At 53.9% G+C, this 17,929-nt stretch overlaps 2 protein-coding genes across 2 annotated transcripts in view; one reads left to right on the top strand and one right to left on the bottom strand.

Moving 5' to 3' along the window:
• Window positions 1-2,459: 2,459 nt before the first annotated feature.
• On the bottom strand, window positions 2,460-17,876 carry MATN4 (matrilin 4). The gene is made up of 11 exons (XM_015647885.3): window positions 17,794-17,876; window positions 8,661-8,777; window positions 7,157-7,726; window positions 6,702-6,824; window positions 6,117-6,239; window positions 5,894-6,016; window positions 5,637-5,759; window positions 4,788-5,201; window positions 4,305-4,457; window positions 3,447-3,551; window positions 2,460-3,270 (listed from the first exon to the last, which is right to left on the bottom strand). Exons 2-11 carry the CDS (start codon window positions 8,734-8,736, stop codon window positions 3,212-3,214), a joined length of 1,869 nt encoding a protein of 622 aa, XP_015503371.1. The 5' UTR covers window positions 8,737-8,777; window positions 17,794-17,876; the 3' UTR covers window positions 2,460-3,211.
• Window positions 11,082-17,929, top strand: part of RBPJL (recombination signal binding protein for immunoglobulin kappa J region like) — an 18,817-nt gene continuing 11,969 nt past the window's right edge. The window contains exons 1-2 of the mRNA XM_015647886.1: window positions 11,082-11,352; window positions 17,831-17,894. Of these exons, the coding sequence (XP_015503372.1) occupies window positions 11,325-11,352; window positions 17,831-17,894 (92 nt within the window). The 5' untranslated portion in view covers window positions 11,082-11,324. The remainder of the gene's footprint in view (window positions 11,353-17,830; window positions 17,895-17,929) is intronic.

Below are 17,929 nucleotides of genomic sequence, written 5' to 3'. Positions count from 1 at the left end.
GGCCGGCTCGGGGTGCCCGGGAGAAGAGAGGAGGGTGCCCGCAGCCCAGCCCAGCCTCCTAGCGCTGGTGTCTGGTGCCACCTAGTGAAGTGTCACTGATGAGGCCCTGCAGGACCTCAGGCTGGGCCCTGCTCCGATGTAATCCCATGGAAAGGGTCCTGTAGGATCTGCCTCTACAGATCCAAAGTGTGTACAGACCTCTAAGTGGGACCTGCTCTGGGCACAGGTACCCCCAACCCGGCACTCCCAGACATCTCCAGCCCGGGGAACTCAGAACAAGAGGAAACCACAACTCTGCACATGCTGCCTGTGCCCAAAGCAAATGGAGAGAGAGCTGGGGTGTGAAAAATAAACACTGTTTATTTACAGAACAGCAGAAACAACAGTGAACTACATCCCGTATTTAAATTGTAAGAATCCCTATAACAGCAACTATAAAATGTATTTACATAAGAACCTATATAACAACTATGCATGAAACATATTTACAAAAGACAACAACACTCTAAAATGTATATACAGAAGACTACTGAAGAACACTGCATATATCCAGAATGGTGGCATCCCTGCCTGGCATCTCTGCCAGTGCTGGAAGCAAGTGACACAGTCACTCCAGTCAGGCACAGAGGGCTGTTCCCTGTGCCCCCAGGCTGGGACACACTGGCAGAGCTGACTCTGCTGCCAGCACTGAGCCTGGCTGGGGCTGAGGGCTGGGCCCCAGGCAGAGGCACCCAAAGCGTGGCCCAAAGCAAGCACAGGGCAGGCTGGGGGTGGTGCTTGTGCTGCCAGGCCCCCCCTGCACCGTGTCCCTGAGCAGAGCCACCCAGCCCAGCCCCAGCTGGCAGCAGGGGACCCACTCTGCCTGTCCTGCTGCTGGGATCCCTCTTCATCCCAAGAACATCTCCTCCTCCTCACCTTTCTCATCCACTTCCATGTCTTCAACATCATCTTCCATTTCCTCTTCCATCTCTTCCTCTGTCTCCTCCACAGCCACCTCCATCTCTTCCTCTCCATTCTCCTCTCCATCTATAGCCATACTCTCTTCTCTATCAATCTTCACATGGATTTCCATCTCCTCCGCTCTGTCTGGGACAGCCTGCGTCGGGAGCAAAGCCTCAGAGCTGGGGCCCTGTCCCACACATCCCCACAGAGCTCCAGCCCACCCAGGAAGCCCAGGGGTCTCCACCTCCATGGAATGGCACTGTACCTTCACTGGGACAGAAGTGAGCACGCTGCAGGGGTGGATGGCAAGGTCCAGGCCACAGGGAGAAGGCAGGACTGACGACAGTGTCAGGGACCTGGTGACAAGGAGGGTGACAGAGATGCTCTCGGAGCAGGGTGCAGGGTGGGGTGACACAAGGGTCAATGGTTGTTTTGTGCTCTTTGCTCAAAGGGAGAACAAAGTTTCAGCTGGAGCACTTTGTGTGCAGTGATAACACACAGGAATTCAGGGACAAACCCGCTCAGCTGTGTGCCATGGGGACCCCCCTGATTGGTTTGCCTTGGAAGGGACCCTGAAGATCATCTTATTCAAACCTGAGCTACCTCCCCTCAGAGAAGGTTGCTCAGAGTCCTGTCTGCCCTGGCCTTGGATGTTCTCAGGGATGGAGCATCCACAGCTTCTGTGTACAGCCTGGGCTTGTGCCTCACCATCCTCAATATAAAAAAACAGCCTCCTTTTAACCCAAATCAGCCTCCTGCAGTTAAAAGCCATTCCCCCTTCTCCTCCCACCACAGACCCTGTTGAACACTCTGTCCCCATCTTTCCTATGGGACCCTTCAAGTCCTGCATGGCTGCAGTGAGGCCTCCCCATGGCCCTCTCTTCTCCAGGCTGAGCATCCCCAATCCCTTCAGCCTTTCCTCAGGGCAGAGGGGCTCCAGCCCTTGCTGCACCCCCATGGCCTCTTCTGCACTCTCTCCAACAGCTCCAGATCCTTCCTGTGCTCAGGAGCCCAGAGCTGGAGGCAGGGCTGGGTCCTGGATGGGGCTGCAGCTTCATGGGGAGCAGAGGGGAATTTTGTGTTACCCCCTGAAAGGAACCAAATGCACTCTTGTGCTGAGAGATAAAATCAAGAGACTGGAGACTGCCCTGGGCAGAGTCCTGCTGTCAGCAGTGGTTCTTTGTGAAGCCTGCAGGGATCCCTCAGGAGCAGATCCCAGGTGTCCCCTTGCCTCAGCACCCACCCCAGAGCAGCTGCAGTGGGCACCTTGCCCAGGCTGTGGCCCCGTGCCCAGCTCAGCTCCAAGCAGAGGCTCCAAAGCAAATCCTGCCCATGGGGACACAGTGTCTGTGCCACACCTCCAGCCCAGGCCGGGCCTGCAGCACCCTGGGGTGCCACAGAACAAAGATTTTCCCAAAGGATTTCTGTATCCTGGGGACAGGAGCTGCTGCAAAAGCCACTTCTGACACAGAGGTACCTCTGTCACCCTGCAGCCCAGCTGAAAGGAGAGGGACATGTCATACAAATCTTCAGGGTGTTTATTGTCAGGATAGAAATTCCTTTATATAAAACAAGAGTTTAAAAATAGCACTACCCCGCTCTCAGAATTAAATATACATATATATATACACACACACACATAGATATTGATAGAAAGAATAATTACCATTTTGCTATGTGATTATAAAACCAAACAAGATTAATACCAATTTCCAAACTATTCTGCCAAACCAGGGCAAGGGGATCTAAGAATTCCTGCCTTCCACCTTCCCATGGGAGCCCACCTGGGCACCACACTGGGAGCCAGATGGGCATCAGGCATCCCCTGTGCTCCCTGCACCACCCAGCTGTCCTTGCCCCATCACTTGGTAGCAGATGCTGAGACAACAGGAGCTCTCAGGGTGACAGCACTGTAGGTTTTTTCTCTTGCAAAGCAGCCTGCCAGGGTCCAGGGGGATTGTGCCATCCCAGTCACTCTGAGGGACACCAGGTATCATGTCTGTCCAATGCCCACAGAGTTGCTCCTCCTCACCCCAGACCTGCTAAGGAACAACTGAACCCCTTAGCTTTGCAGTAGGGCCTTTGTTCAAGTTCCTTTTTGTGTGTTTTTAGGATTTTTGGGTTTTTAAATACAGTCCACACCTCCCTGGGGACTTTGCAATAGAAGAACAAACACTGATGCTTTACAATAACCTAGCAATAACAATGTCATGTAGTTACTGTACATCCATCCCCGTGCCCCGCCGAGCACTGCAGCCCTCTGCCAGGATCACTTCTTGTTGGCAATCTGCTTTTCCAAGTCTTCAAGTCTGGCTGTCATCTGAGCAAGTGAATGTGCTAAGGAAACAGCGTGAGCCAGACAGTCTGCTGGGCAAAGGGCTTTACCCCTCGAAAGAGCCTAAAATTCTCCCCACTCCCATTTATCTACCCCTCCCTCCCCCATGTGTTCTCTGTCCTCAGCTGTTCTGAACCCTGACAAGCCCAGGCATCACCCCAAAGGATATTTTTCTCGGTCAGGCTCTGCAGGATGGCCACGGTGTTCGTCTGGAACTGCACCAGCGCCTCGCACTCACACGGGCTGCGGATCTCCGTCTCCCCTTTGCCCTCCTCTGTGGAAGTGGGGGTTTGGCTGCAGTCAGACCAGGGACTGCTCTCCCTTGCTCCCAGACAGGTTCCTTGTCCCTGCAGCCACCCAGCAGGGCTCAGGGCTCTCCCCACCGTTTTCCCCTCTTTTTTCAGCCTCTCTGCTTTCTGCCAGGCTGCCCTGCTGATCCAGCAGCTCTCTGCCAGGCATCCCACAGAGCTGTCACACGTGTGGTCACAGTGTGCCAAGGACAGCCGGTGCTGAGCTTGACTTTGCCTTCAAGCTGGGGTGGCAGGGGGCACGTTGACTCCATCTCTGCAGCCCTGTGGGGATCTCAAGGGCACTGGGGAGCCCCAGCCCACCCCAGGGCAGGGAGACCCTCACAGTAACCCTGCACCTGGCTGCAGCAGAAGCACAGGTCTGAGCAAGGTACACAGGCCACCTTCAGAGCATCCCACAAGGCAGAGTGCCACTCCCAAATTCTGCCCATGCCACGGCACAGGGGTGGCTGCTCACATTAATACTTTTGTATTTTGATTTTTTATTAATTCCCCCAGCTTCACCTCTTCCTCTTCCAAATCCCTTCCTGAGACCCACATCTATACCCACAGCAGTCTGGAGAGATCCTGAGACAGCCTAGGCTCACAACTGCCCAGCTCAGCCTTGGGGTACTTGCCACAGGGTGGCAGACACACAAACCACCCCACTGGCTCTGTGGGGACAGAAGGACCTTCCCTGGCTTGGGGTCAAGTCCCCTGGTGTGGCCAGGAACACCCACCTGGGCAGATATTCAGGGAGAAGTTCTCCACCAGGTGGGTCATGGTGGTGAAGTCTGCTGAATAGGAGAAGTGCTGCTCCACTGGCTCGGAGGCGATGGCTCTCAGCTCTTCTTCCACAGCTTTTCCAACACCCACAGCAAACATGACAATCCCTGTGTGGCAAGGACAGATCCTGAGCACTGCACTGGCCACCCCCCAGCAAGCAGCCCCAAGGCTAGAGGGAGCAAAGCCAAGGATGCAGGATTTTCTCTGGGCTTCCCAAATATACAGCAGGAATTTGGGAAGGACAGGCAGGAGCATGGCAGCACCGTGCTGGTGCAGGCTGCTGCATGAAGGATGCTGCTCAGGGCACCCCACGACACAGCACGTCTGCTCAGGGATGCAGCTCCCCAAAGCTCAGCTGTTCCCTGAGACAGCCACCCCAAGGAGCCATCCCAGGATGCCCAAAACACTGCAATTCAGGGTTCCCAACCCCCCTGCACCTGATTCCTTTGCTCTCCTGGCCCATTCAGAGATGTCATCCTGGGAGCGTCCATCTGTGAAGACCAGCCCAATTCTGGGGATGTTGTGGGAGAGAGGCCTGGCACCTTCCAGCTCGGAGAAGCTGTGCTCCACCATGTGCTTGAGGGCAAGGCCTGTCATGGTGCCCTTCTCCATGTACTCCACATCCATCACCGCCTTCTTGATCTCATCGGCGCTGTGGTACTTGTTGAGGGGGAACTCGGTGCGCACGCGGCTGGAGTACTGCACCAATCCCACCCGTGTGCCGTGGGGGGACACCTCCAGCAGGTCCACAATACGGTTCACAAACTGCTTCACCAGCTCAAAGTTCTGGGGCCGGACGCTCTTGGAGCCATCGATCACCATCACAAGATCAACATGCCCAGCTCCACACTCTGCAGGCACAGGGGAAGGTGAGAGAGGAGCGGCCTGGCCATGGCCACTGGCAGAGTGAAGGAGCCTGGGGCTGGGCTTTGGGGCTTTGGGACACGGCTGGAACACCCTGGAACTGCAGCTGGGAAGGAGAGCAGACTGTGCCCAAGGGATTCAGCCCAAAAGCCTCCACTGACATCCCAAACACCCCGTGAAAGTTTTTCCTAGTTTTCTCTTCTCCTGAACCTTTCTTTAAAGCTGCTGCATCTTCTGGGCCATATCTCTGAGGACACAAGCACCCATCCCCTTGGCCAGGGTGCTCCCCTAACCACAGCCAGCTCTCCATCCTCTTCCAGCTTGGCTTAGAGTCCCATGTGGGGACAGAGCTCCCCAGGCCAGTTTCAGGTGAGCTCTCTCCAGGAGCACAGGGCCCAGATAAGGAGAATGACAGTACTCACTGCTGCATGTCTTGCCATCGGCCTGGAGCTGCTGGCCCTCAGGGCACACGCAGTGGTAGGAGCCCTCCGTGCTCACACACTTGAACTCACAGCCGTGATCCACCCCGTTGCAGAGGTCGGTGGCTGGAAGACAAGCCAAGGGCAAGGGGTTACCCCATTGAGGGTGCTCTGGGAACAGCCCTTCCCTGGAGACTGGGCAGGACATACAGGCACGTGCTATACACACAGCCTGTGTCCTGCAGCACGCCAGGACCTACCCCTGCAGGACTTGCTGTCAGGCTGGAGCGTGAAGCCGCTGCGGCAGCGGCAGTAGTGCCCGTTGGGGATGCTCACGCACTCGTGCTGGCAGCTGTGGTTTCCGAAGCTGCAGTAATCAATCACTGGGGAGACAAGGAGAGCAATGGCAGAAAGGAAAAGACAAGAAGAGAGACAGAAGGGGAAGCGAATGAAGAAGGGACAGGGAGGGAGACAGTCTCTCACTGGTGCAGCTCCTCTTGTTCTGGCTGAGGTAGTATCCTGGCCGGCAGCGGCACGAGTAGGAGCCCCGCACGCTGACACAGTGGTGCTGACAGCCGTGTCTCCCATCTGCACACGCATCGATGGCTGCAGGGGAACAGGACACACATCACCCTCCTGTCCCAGCCTCCCTGGGGCAGCAGGGCACGACTGCTCCAGGGCTTCAGTGCAGCTCCCAGCACTGTGAAACATGAAGGAAAAGTCCTGGTGTGGTGGTCAGACCAACTAACACGGCTTTGCACTAAAATCCAGGGAAAAAACACTGTGCACTTCGGTGCTGGGATGTGAACCCTCTGGTACTCACTGCCCAGACCCCTCAGCTGGCAGGCAGCTGGTTGTGCCCAATAAATCACGAGTGTCCCATCTCACAGAGGTGGCCAGGATTTAGCAGTGCTGCATGTCTGCAGTCATTACAGACCTGGGAGGCAGCGGGCCCAGTGAACAGAGCACACAGGCTCCCTGAATCCTCTGCTGTGTTCCAGCTTCCCTGCATGGGACCCATAACTACAAGCTCCCCATGAAAGTTCAGATAATAAAAAGGGTTTTTACGGGAGCAGGTCTTTCCATCCACATTGAGCCTGTAGCCTGGGTTGCACTCGCAGTAGAAGGAGCCAGGGGTGCTGACGCAGCTGTGCTGGCAGCCGTGCTCCCGCTCCACGCACATGTCCACCCCTGCAAGACAGAACGGGCATCAGGGTGGCCCACAGGCACACCAGACACATGGGGACCCTGGCTCTGGCATATGACCTGTCCCTGTCACCAGTGTGACAACCCACACAGCCCCAGCCCTGCCCCAGTGCTCACCCACTGATTTCCAGTGCACAGACACAGACACCGTGCACTGCGCTGTCCTGGCACCTCACTGGGAGGGTTGCTGCCCCATCTACCCTGCTTCTGGCACGGGCAGCCACCCCAAACACCCCTCTGAAGGTCACCTTCTGATCTGGGTGAGGAGCAGACAACGGGGCACCCCTTGCCGCTCCGCAGCAGCGGCTCTCACCCACCGCAAAGCCTGTCCTGGAACTGCTTGGCAAACTGCTGGATGAGCTCAAAGGACTCCACCAAGAAGACGTGCTCCTCCAGCGGTGGCGAGGCCATGGCCCGCAGAGAGTTCATGTCCGCCCGCTGGATTCCCACGGCGTAGATCTCGATGCCAGCGTTCCGGGCCTGGGTGGCCACCTCGGTGACACGGTCCTGGGGCCGCCCATCCGTCACGATGATGGCGATGCGGGGGATCCTCTTGTGCAGAGGGCGCGCGCCCTCCTGCGTGGTGAAGGCCACGTTCATGGCGTACTGGATGGCCAGCCCCGTCATGGTGCCCTGGGCCAGCGGGACGATGCTGTTGATGGCCCTCTCCATGTCTGCCCGTGTGAAGAAGGTCTTGAGGGAGAAGATGTTTTGCACCTGGCTGGAGTACTGGATCACCCCCACCCGTGTGGCGTTGGGGCCCACGTCCAGGTTGCCGATGATGTCCATCATGAATCGCCGCATGGTCTCGAACTCGAAGGGGCGCACGCTGCGGGAGCTGTCGATCACAAACACGACATCCAGGGGACCCGTCCTGCACTTCAGTGCTAAGGAGAAGGCAAAGAGAAGGCTCAGTCCTGCAGGGAGCAGAGAGATCTCTGCATGCCAGCTGGGGGCTGCTCATGAGAGATGGAGAGAGCAGGTTTGGGCAGCCCCCACAGACCAGCACCTTTCCACTGCCCAGTAAATCCACAGAAGGTGACGGCAGAGCAGAAGCAGGGCCAACAGGCTGAGGAGACATCCCCTGGCTGTGGGTTGTTGTGGTTGTGTTTTTTAAGGGCAGAAAATGAGACAGTAAAAAGCAGAGCTCAGGGCACGCAATTGGCAGAGATTGAGCCAAAGAGCTTCTCTTGAGCATAAGGAGGCTACTGCCAGTGCAAACTGGGAGAGTATTCAGCAAGTGAAATGCCAATGAACATATTTTGCTTGGCTTGTGTGCACCCATGCCTGGGAGAATTGGGCCCTAATCATAAGGAAACACTTTGAGTCCCTTTGGGATGATGCCAATCTCTATTGCTCTGAAGGTCTCTGAGACATACCTGCTCCTTTCTACATTTTGGGGCCTTCACTGTTTTTAAACTAAAATTTATTTAGATCCCTCTGTCCTGAGAGGAGAGAGGCTGGTACCTCTGGGTTTGCTTTGTCCCCTGCACCTGGAGAGTCAAGCAAGGAGGAGGCTTCCTCTCACAACTGTGCCTCCTGCCAAGGTCAGAGCCCACGGCCTGGAGGGTGACAAGACCTGGGCAGGGCTGTGTCACAGCTGAGGAGGTGCCCAGAGAAAGCAGCACCAGAGCCACCATGCTGGGAGTCAGGAAGTTTGTGTCCTACTACTGGGGGGATCCTCTATCCCCCTGGGGATGCTCCCAAAGAAGAGGTATCATGTCTCCCCCCCATAACACAGCAAACTGTCCTCCAAGAGCTCCACTGCCCTATGTTCTCGTTTCTCTCCCCTCCATGCACTCCCCACCAGCCTGGGCTCACCTGCAGATTTTGGTCTGGCTTCCAGTGTTGTCAGGAGAAGCAGGAGGAGAGGGACAACAGGCAGAAGCTTCATCATGGCTCTGTGAGACCCCACAGCTCCAGTGCTGGAAGGATGTGCTGCAGGGAGAAGACGAGGTGCACTCAGTGCTGAGGGTGAGCTCAGCCACAGGGCAACGTTCTCCTGGGATGGGTGTCCCCTAAACAGCAGCAGTTTAGACAGATCCATCCCCAAACTTCTCTGAACCCCATGGAATCTTTCCTGTTCCAAGGACTGGCAGTCTCAGCACAGCTCAATTTCATTACAGTAGCAACACTCTGCCAAAGGGTCTGATTTTCTGCTCTGGGTGGAGCTGGCCATTGGACAAGCCTTATTTTCACTTGCACACCAGGCAGATGGGGTGTTCAGCCAAATGCTTTTTCCCTGACTGTGTGGCTGTTCTCTGCAGCCAGTGGAGAGTGGGAAAGCTGCACGCAGGGGTGCAGAGCCCCAGCCCTCCTGATACTCCTGCATGGGAAGAGAAGCCCCCAGATGAAACGCCAGCACAGACAAAACCTGCTCAGAAGTCTCTCAAAGTCACTGGCAAAGATAATTTTTCCAAGAAGCTCCATTCTCTGCCTGTTTCCAAACTCCTTTGGGAGAGCAGGAGTCTCTGCAGGTAGAGTGTGTAAAGGGATCTGTGCAGGTGGGCTCACACCTCCTTCCTCAGGCAGGTGCTGGGTGAAGCACTGCCAGCCTGATGCTCTCCTTCACATCACCTCAGGGTCCCCACCACTCTGCCACCAGCACTCTGCAGCTCTCCCATTCCTAAAGGTTTTTCCAAGGGATACTCTGCACCCCAACAGATTTTTCATGTCTTTAAAGTGGGATCATTGGGGGAAAAAAGATATTTAAACTTGTTACTCAAAACCTCAGCTTGTCACTCTCTCCCTCCATGCCCATCTCTGTGTTGTCTCGCCTTGCCTTCCCTTTCCTGGCTCCTGCAGGGATATGGATTTAGTTTATTTTTATTACAGCTGTGGTTGGAAACCCAAGGTGCTAGGGATGGAAATGCCACAGATAATGTGACTCTCCCCAGGAGATATGCAATGCCAGGACTGGGCACAAATACTGGAAAGGTGCTTTTAAGAAAAAAACACACAAAAATTCATTTTATCGGTAGTTATCAGCCGGTATTTATTTAGCCCCAGGAGGTCTCAGCTGTAATTCATCACCAGGGTTGCTGTTTAATTGCTCAGTGGTTACGTGCAGCCCTGAACACCACGTCTTTGATAGCAGGGACACTGATAATAGGTTTCACAGCTGCATCTTAAAACTGTCTCGAGACTCACTGTTCACACCTGGAAAACTGTATTAAAGAATTAGGAGGATGGAAAAGGGGTACAAGAGGATACTGGGATCCAGAACGCCCTCCTCAAAGTGAGAGATGTGGCGTGTCCCCAGAGGGACCAGGCTGGGACACGGTGACTCCGTGGCAGTGCCAGGAGCTCCTGCAGAACCCTGCAGGGGAAGGAGCAGAGGGAATGCTCTGGCTGAGGGGATGAGCAGGGACAGCAGCCTGACAGGGCTTTTCCAGGGCACAGAGGTGAGCTTTGCTTTGTGGCCAGGATTGCTCAGACACCTGTGTCCCCTCACCACATGCAAGCAGGGAGGCAAACAGTGCTCCTCTCCCAGCTTTTCTTCCCCATTTATTTAGCAGATTCCTTTTCCAGAGCTGTTTTATTTCCTGGGAGAAAGCACTCACAAAGCACTAAATATTTTTGGGACAGCTATGTCTCTTAGAACATTTCTGCAGCTCTCTTCTCTCCACACCTCCCTGCAGAGGCAGGCTGCTATGGAGCCTGTGTCTCACAGCATCCAGGGAGTTTCAAAGACAGCACAGAGGGAGGAATGAGCTGTCGGGCCAGGAACCAAGAAGGAGAAAACCAGTTCACGACTGATCTATTTTTAACAGCATCTCAGCTTTTGGATGAAGTCTTGGCTCTCCCCACAGCTGGAAGGGCTGATGCTGCCTGGACTGGGCAGGGCATGGCAGCTCGGTCATATGCTGGTCCTGGCAGCAGAGACCAGGCTGGGACAGCATCCTGGTCCCTGATCCAATTTAATGCCCAGTCCTACCCCAGCAGCAAAGGGATGGGGAAGCAAAGATGATGGGACAGATGTCCCCCACTATCTCCCCCACCATCCCACACTTGGCAACTTCCCTCTACCCTCACTTCCCTGGGGCTGACTTGCATCCCTATGGAGGGACTCCTCACCCCGGGAAGAATCACACACCACCCCCCCAGGCCCGTGCAGGAGTGGGAGGGAGATGGGTGGGAAGCGAGCGGCTGGCAGGCAGGTGCTGCGGGGCAAGGCAAACACAGAGCCGGCTGCAGCGCCAGAGACCTTGAGATAACACTGAGCTATAAAGGAAAAAACGTCCAGGCAAGGTGAGTGCTGCTGCCTGGGCTGGCTCAGCCAAACCCTGCAGATGAGCTGAGAGGGACACTTGGACCATTCCTGACGTTTCTGAGCAACACAATGGGAGAAACAGTTGTTGCTTTTCACTGCTGAAGGAGATGCTCAGTATGTGATGCAAGGAGGGTGACCAAGGGGAGAGCCACATGTAAGGACAGAAGGGTCCCCTCCTCTTGACTCTACACCTGATCTCAGCCGAGGAGGACATGGAGATGGATCTCCAGAGACAAACAGGTAAGCCAGCACACCTTCCCTGGGCACCTCCACCAGCAATGCAGCTCTCCAGGGCAATTGCATCCCTCCCTGCTCCACCACTTGTCCGTCTGCTCTCCCTGCCAAATGCTGAGTCTCAGGAAAAACAGCCGCTTCAGGTTTCAGCGTGGCCTCCTTGGCAGCTCTCTCCTGGCTACAGGTTAACAGAAATGCTCTGAATATTCCCCTTCTGGTTCATCCAGATGGTGGCAGGTTGGACCTGGGCACACCCTGCCTTGGGCAAAGGCAAAGGACAGGGCATGGCAGGGAGCAGGGTGAGGAATACTGACAGCTCCCTGCCCTCCTTGCTGTTACAGAGATGGGAGCTTTCTGTACTGAACTGTAGAGGGGATGAAGCAGATGGAGAAGGGAGAGGTAGAAGTGCATTCACAGCCCAGGAAAAGCCCCGACACTAGTGTCAAAAGGAGGAAAGCAGGTTGTGGAGCCAAGCTGGCTCCAGACCCTGCAAGAAGCCAGGACAAGGGATCACCGTGAGTTGCAAGGAGTGGGGAAGAGCTGGAGGCTGTGAGCAAGCACCAGCCAAGCCAGAGGGCTGTCCCACGCAGCAGGGCTGTGCACAGGAGGAGGCACACACAACCAGTCCAGGCACACGTGGCAGGGTGCAGGGCACTGATGCCACATGTGCTACCAGCACCTACTTCTGTGCTGGAAACCTTGGCCAATGGTAGAGCAGTCCTAGACATAATGTTATTGAAATTCACTCTCCTCATCTGCCTCTTCATGCACCCTTCTTTGCTCTGCAGAGCTTTTATTTGTGGACACCCAACCAGGCAGTTTTGAGAAATTCAATTCCATCAGTGTTATTTGATGAAAGTCTCAAAAAACCCAATCAAAATATGGCCAGGAGTCCCAGCCCTGAGTCCTTTCTCTTAGGACACCTGAGTTCTGCCAGGACAACAGCAGAAAGACAGCAAGAGCATCCTCAGGCTGGAGTATGGGGAGAAAAATTATGATGTCCTCAGCAGGACAGCAAGTCATCATCCTTCCAGTCCATGCCTGAGAGAAAGGCTGCCCAAAAATGCATGTGGGACCAAGGGAAGACTGATGTGTGTCTTGCCCCAGGGGACAATGAAGCAAGCAGAGCTACCTGGAGAGATGCAGACAGCTTACATCATCCTGGAGGCACCTCTCAATGCCAAAATTTGTTGTACAAACATGGATGAATTGCTGGCACATTGTCCATGTATTTGCAAGACCAGCAAGCAGTGTGAAAGGATGAGGCCCAGGACAGCCCTGGAGCTGGATACACCCTCTCCTGGAGAGCTGCCCAAAGGTTGGTTTATCCCAACATAATCCCCAATCTCAAGGTGCTCTCTGCTTGCAGATGCCCAGTTCTCAGCTCTACCTCTGCTGCTCACAAACACTGAATCCACCCTCAGGACCATTTTACAGGCAGCATTGACCTTACACTCAATCACAGCTCCAAAATCTCAGTGCTCTTCCCTGCCAGCAGCTGGGTGACAAAAGGAAAATCCCAGCAGAGAGGACAGCAATGCAGTTTTTAGAGCAAGGAAGACTCAGGAACCACAAGCACATCAAGACCATGGAAATGGCATTAATTTCCAGCCCAAAAGGGGTTTTTCCTCCTCATTTAAGGACTGATGTGTCCTTGGTTTTTCCCAAACACATGTGGGAGAACCAGAGCAGACTCTTTCCAGGACATTGCAGAGCTCTCTGGTTACAACTCTTTACTGGGCCAAGTGCCACCTGGAAGGACACATTGCTTGAAAAACAAGGCTGTGTCTCTCCCACAGCACATCAAGGCTCCAAACCCAACAGGAGCAAATCAGAAGCAGTGCTGTAACAGGAAAACCTTGCTGGATGCAGAAAGAATTTCTCTTTTGCTCTGCTTGCTCCCCACAAAAGCCTATTCCCCATTTTATGGGACCTGCTCCTGTATACTCACAGGGAGGGCAGGAGGAAGAAGGGTTTTTTGACCAGGTCCATTTGCAGTGACAGATGTTTTTGACTCACAGCTCATGGACTCGTATGAGTCCTGGCAGGTTTATACTGTGGTGACATTTGAAATCCCCTTGGGAAGGAAATGCTGGGTGTAGCAATGGACAGAGCATCCCCTTCTAGATGTTCTCCACAACAGCACACGGGGTCTTCCTCTGCCATCAGTCTGTCTCTGAGAGACCTCCCAGTGCTCTGCCACTCACCTGGCAGGAAAGCCTCTTGTCCAGACAGCCCTGCACTGAAACAAGCTGTACCTGGGCTGCTTCTGCAACAGCTGCCATGAATAAAAACCACATTCACTTGCAAATTAAAATGTTAAAGATCTAGCCAAGAGGAAAACACGGCTAGAGGAAAACACATCTGCCAAATCTCCTTGTTCAACTAATCATGTCAGAGATGGCTCCTGTTTCAGGGCTGCTGGTGCCATTTCTCTCTTCCTCTCTGTCCCACTCAAGACCTTTAGGCTACACTTGTCCCCTGAGCTGCTCAACAGGCAAACTCAGCCCATCTCCTCACTGCTATTTTCACCAAAACCGGAATACTCTGATTTTGATGAAGAGTGATCAACAGGGGACAGACCCACCTTACTGACTCTCCTTAAAAAGCAAATGCTCTTCTGCAAACAGATCCTTGGAGGACAGCTGAGCTGGACCAAGAGACTTCCAACTTTGGAGAGAAGGATGTCCTGGCCATCCAGAAGCTGACGCAGCAATCCATTGCCCAAGCTCTTGTTTTGGGAGGAAGGTGTTAGAGAGCATTTTTTTCCCCCAGAAATATGCATGTTCAACCACAAAGGAAAAGAGTCATGGCTCAGATCAGCTACTGGGCTGGTGCAGAATTTGTCAGCTGAGCTCCTGGTGTGGCAGAGCTGGTATGAGATTGATAGTTACTAGCAGGACATCTGTCTCCCAGATCTGCTCAGACCACTATCCCCAGCTGACCTCCAGGAAGTTTACATGGCACAGACAACCACAGAGACCGCCTGCTATTCCAGCCCAGCAATCATAGATTCATTGCCTGACCTCCTTCTCTAAATCTTTATATCATATTTCTCACTCTAGAGATGTGACTCAATGTGTTGGCATAAGAAAACACGCCAGGAGAATATTCTTGTGCCTCTCCTCTTTATCCTACCCATCCTGCTATGTGTTTAATTGAAATAGCAGAAAGTGAGAAGCATTTAGCAGCTGCAGAAAGGCACATGGGGACTTTTTGTCCCTCCTCAGAACAGAAAAGCAAACTTTTCACAGGGAGAACCTCAAAGGTAGCACAGGAAATGTCTCACACCTAACTTCACAGCTTCCACATCCCTCTGGCAGCAGGAGATCTGCTGTCCTGGGGCTGGGGTGCCATCACCCCTTAGGAGATGCACCAGAGAAGAGCTTCCCCAGCAGCACAGTGGGCTGTGGCCTCCCTTCTGCCCACACTGAAGAGCAGGAAAGTCCAAGTCCAGCTGCAGGTGTACGAGCTGTGAATTCCTAAAGGCAGTGTCTTTCCATGTGTGGAGCTTGCCTAATTTTCCAGCCCAGACAGAGACTCCTGTACAGAGGGTTATCTCTGCTGTGAACAGACCTGCTCCCACTGGTTCCTGCCATAGACCAAGGACTCCTTTGGGTCCACAGACTGCACTCAGGGACTCCTGAACTTACACATGGGCAAAGCACAGCACAGCCCAGAGAGAAAAATGCTGAAGCCTGGAGAGAAACCAAGGTAGTGCCTCCTCTCTGCAAGGGACAACAGCTGAGCCCTATGGATTTCCCTGAGGGGCACCAGAGGGACCAGGCTAAGGATGGACCCACGTGTGCAAGCAGAGGCTTGCAGGGTGAGAGGATCAGAAGTTTGCAGATGGCAAACACAGAATATTGGTGGGAAAGATGGACTCTGACTCAAGTTAAAAATGTCAGGAAAGACAAGCTGTGTGAGAGCCATGAAAGATTCAGGCACAGGGTAAGACACAGCAGTCTGGAGCACCCCACATGGAAATGCTGCCATCACTGTGAACCAGTCCCTGGAGTCTCCTGAGAACACACCTCTACCCTCTCCTCCTTTAACAGAGCTGCTTTAAAACCCTTTATATTTAGCCAAGACAGGAGAGAACCAAAGCCTTCTGAGAGTTGAAAACATTACCTGGCACCTAAAGGTACATCTGTGCTGTGAGTATCTACACAGGGGAGATGCTCACCAGCCCACAGCAAGTAATGGAGAGCACTGAGTCAGGGTCCCCCTGCCCAGCAGACCAGTGGAGCTCTTATGGCAGCTGCATGAGCTCCTGATGGAGCCCAAGTGCTCAATTTGCTACTGTTTGGGCCCAAAGTGGAGAAAACACAATTGCTGAGAGGTATGACAGGAGCCACTCAGCCTCCTGGCTCGGCTGGAGGAGACATCTGGCATGAAGGAGCCCAAGTGCTGCAGAGGGAGAAGCTGATTTTTATAAATTTCTTTATGAGCACCACTCCATCTATTTTTTTTATTTTTTTTTTGCCATGTTTTTTCTAGGTCCCATTTATTCACTCAGGGTAGGGCTTGCCTGTAAGCCCCCTGTGTGTGTGTAGGTACAAATGCTACTTATCTCCCCTCCATGTTTCAGCCCTATTCATCAGGCATTTGTAAATGGCATTTTATGAGCGCTGAGTTTTTAACAAGGCAGGCACGCTGCTCCAGAGCGAACAAAGGGGCCCCTATTGGAAACTTTATAGATGTTTAAACAAAGACTTCTCTTGAAAACCTTTAACCCCTAATGCCAACCTCAAGGGAAACGCTATGTTATGAGCAATCAGAGCACAAACATCTTCTGTGACCACAGATTGCCTACAACAGGCTGCCTTGTTGGCCACAGCTCCTCTGTTTGCTGCGGCCGCCAACCAGGGCAGCTCCCGAGCCCATCCTGCACTCAGCACACACGGCTTCTTTAATTCTTCAACAACAAACGAAAGTTACAACTTCCACAAAAATCAACAACAGCTTTTTCCCCTTGGGTGCAGCAAAACCCTGCCTGCTTCTATGAAAAGTGTTGTTTTACTGCAAACTCCAAGATCTGTCGTGTGATTTCCAGATGGGAATTTGCATTTCGGATGAGGCTGAGTTTATCCATACTCATACATGGCAAATATCAGGGCTGAGATCTGAGAGATTCCCCCACACACAGCTTTTTGCTGATATCAACAGCAATCTCATGAATTCCTGCAGAGATCACAAGAATCTGCTTGTGAAATGAAGTTTCTACTTGTTGTTGAGAACCTGCACACTCACTGCCTGGGAATAATTGCTCCTGTCCTTGAAAAAATAAAAATGAAATCTTAACTGTCAAGAGATACTACAGAGGGTCCCACAGGGAAGGGTCCAAAAGGGAGAACTTCATAATAACTTTATAAATAATCTGGGTTTAAGTGAAGCAAAAATCCAGTGTGTTTAGGCAAAAGAGGCAAAGCCCTCTGTCATGGACCCCTGCTCCCCTCAGTCCCACTGCACACATGTGGTGGCTCCCATTGGCACAGGACAGCCCCATTTCCCTGCCAGCCCCCTCATCCACACTGGTTCTCATCCTGCAGCCTGCCTCCTGAATGGATTCAGAGCTCTCTGCACCACGGCAAAGGCTGTCCCTGCAGAGCACCCACCACCACACCGCGTATCTGCTCAGCTCCGCTTGGCTCGCACGACTGCGTGGCCACACAAACACCATGAGTGCAGAATAATCTCATTTTCCAAACAAGTTTTTCCATGTAATTGCTTGGAACAGAAGTGCCCAAAGCTAATTTTATCCTGTGAAACAGTTGGAATGATAAGCTGAAGGGGAGTGATTGCTTGTGCAAACGAGTATGCACAGACCCAATTTTCCAGTCGTGCAGAAACGGTGCATAACAAACTCAGGGTACACTTCTGAGCTTATCTTTCTGCAGGATCTCAATCTCTTGTTGCTCAGTACGCCTTGCCCAGGTGTACCAGACCTTATTATTCTCTGCTAAGAGATCCTCGCTTGTATAAGCAGGGACCTGCCCGAGGTAGGCAAAAGGTGAGCAGGGCAGGCAGCCTGAGCCATCCCGGCAGCGCAGAGGAGTTCACATCGCTCACCCAGCACCGAGGGACCGAGCGGCTTCCGTGTCCCGGCTGCCGGCCCGAACACACCCCGGCACCGCTGCACCGTGCGGCCGGGGGTCGGGAAGGCTCCAGCCCACAGATGGGAGGAAAAATCCTTTGCGGCAGAGGTTGTGCTCTTCTCCCTCCTCCCGGCTTTCGCGTTCTGCTCCTGACGCCCAGGATCGCCTCTCCCCTTCCTGCCAGCCCCGCTCCGAGGAAAAGACCCCTCGGAGGCTGACAATCTCCGCGGCAGCGCTCGGGACCGGGGCCGGGATTGGGATTGGGATGGGGATGGGGATCGGGATGGGGACCGGGAGGGGGACCGGGATGGGGATCAGGGACCGGGACCGGGATGGGGACCGGACTCACCGGCAGCCTCCTGACCCTGTGCTGTCCCTTCCCGCAGGCTCGGAGCCCGTTCCTCAGCCGTGCGGGCCGCGGAGCCGCTCCCCGCCGCGCTGCTGGCTCAGGTACGGCTGCGGGCGGTGCGGGGCGGCGGCGGCGG

This window comes from Parus major, chromosome 20 (assembly GCF_001522545.3).
Source record: "Parus major isolate Abel chromosome 20, Parus_major1.1, whole genome shotgun sequence".
Classification (NCBI taxonomy): domain Eukaryota; kingdom Metazoa; phylum Chordata; class Aves; order Passeriformes; family Paridae; genus Parus; species Parus major.
This window is presented reverse-complemented; position numbering and strand designations above follow the sequence as displayed.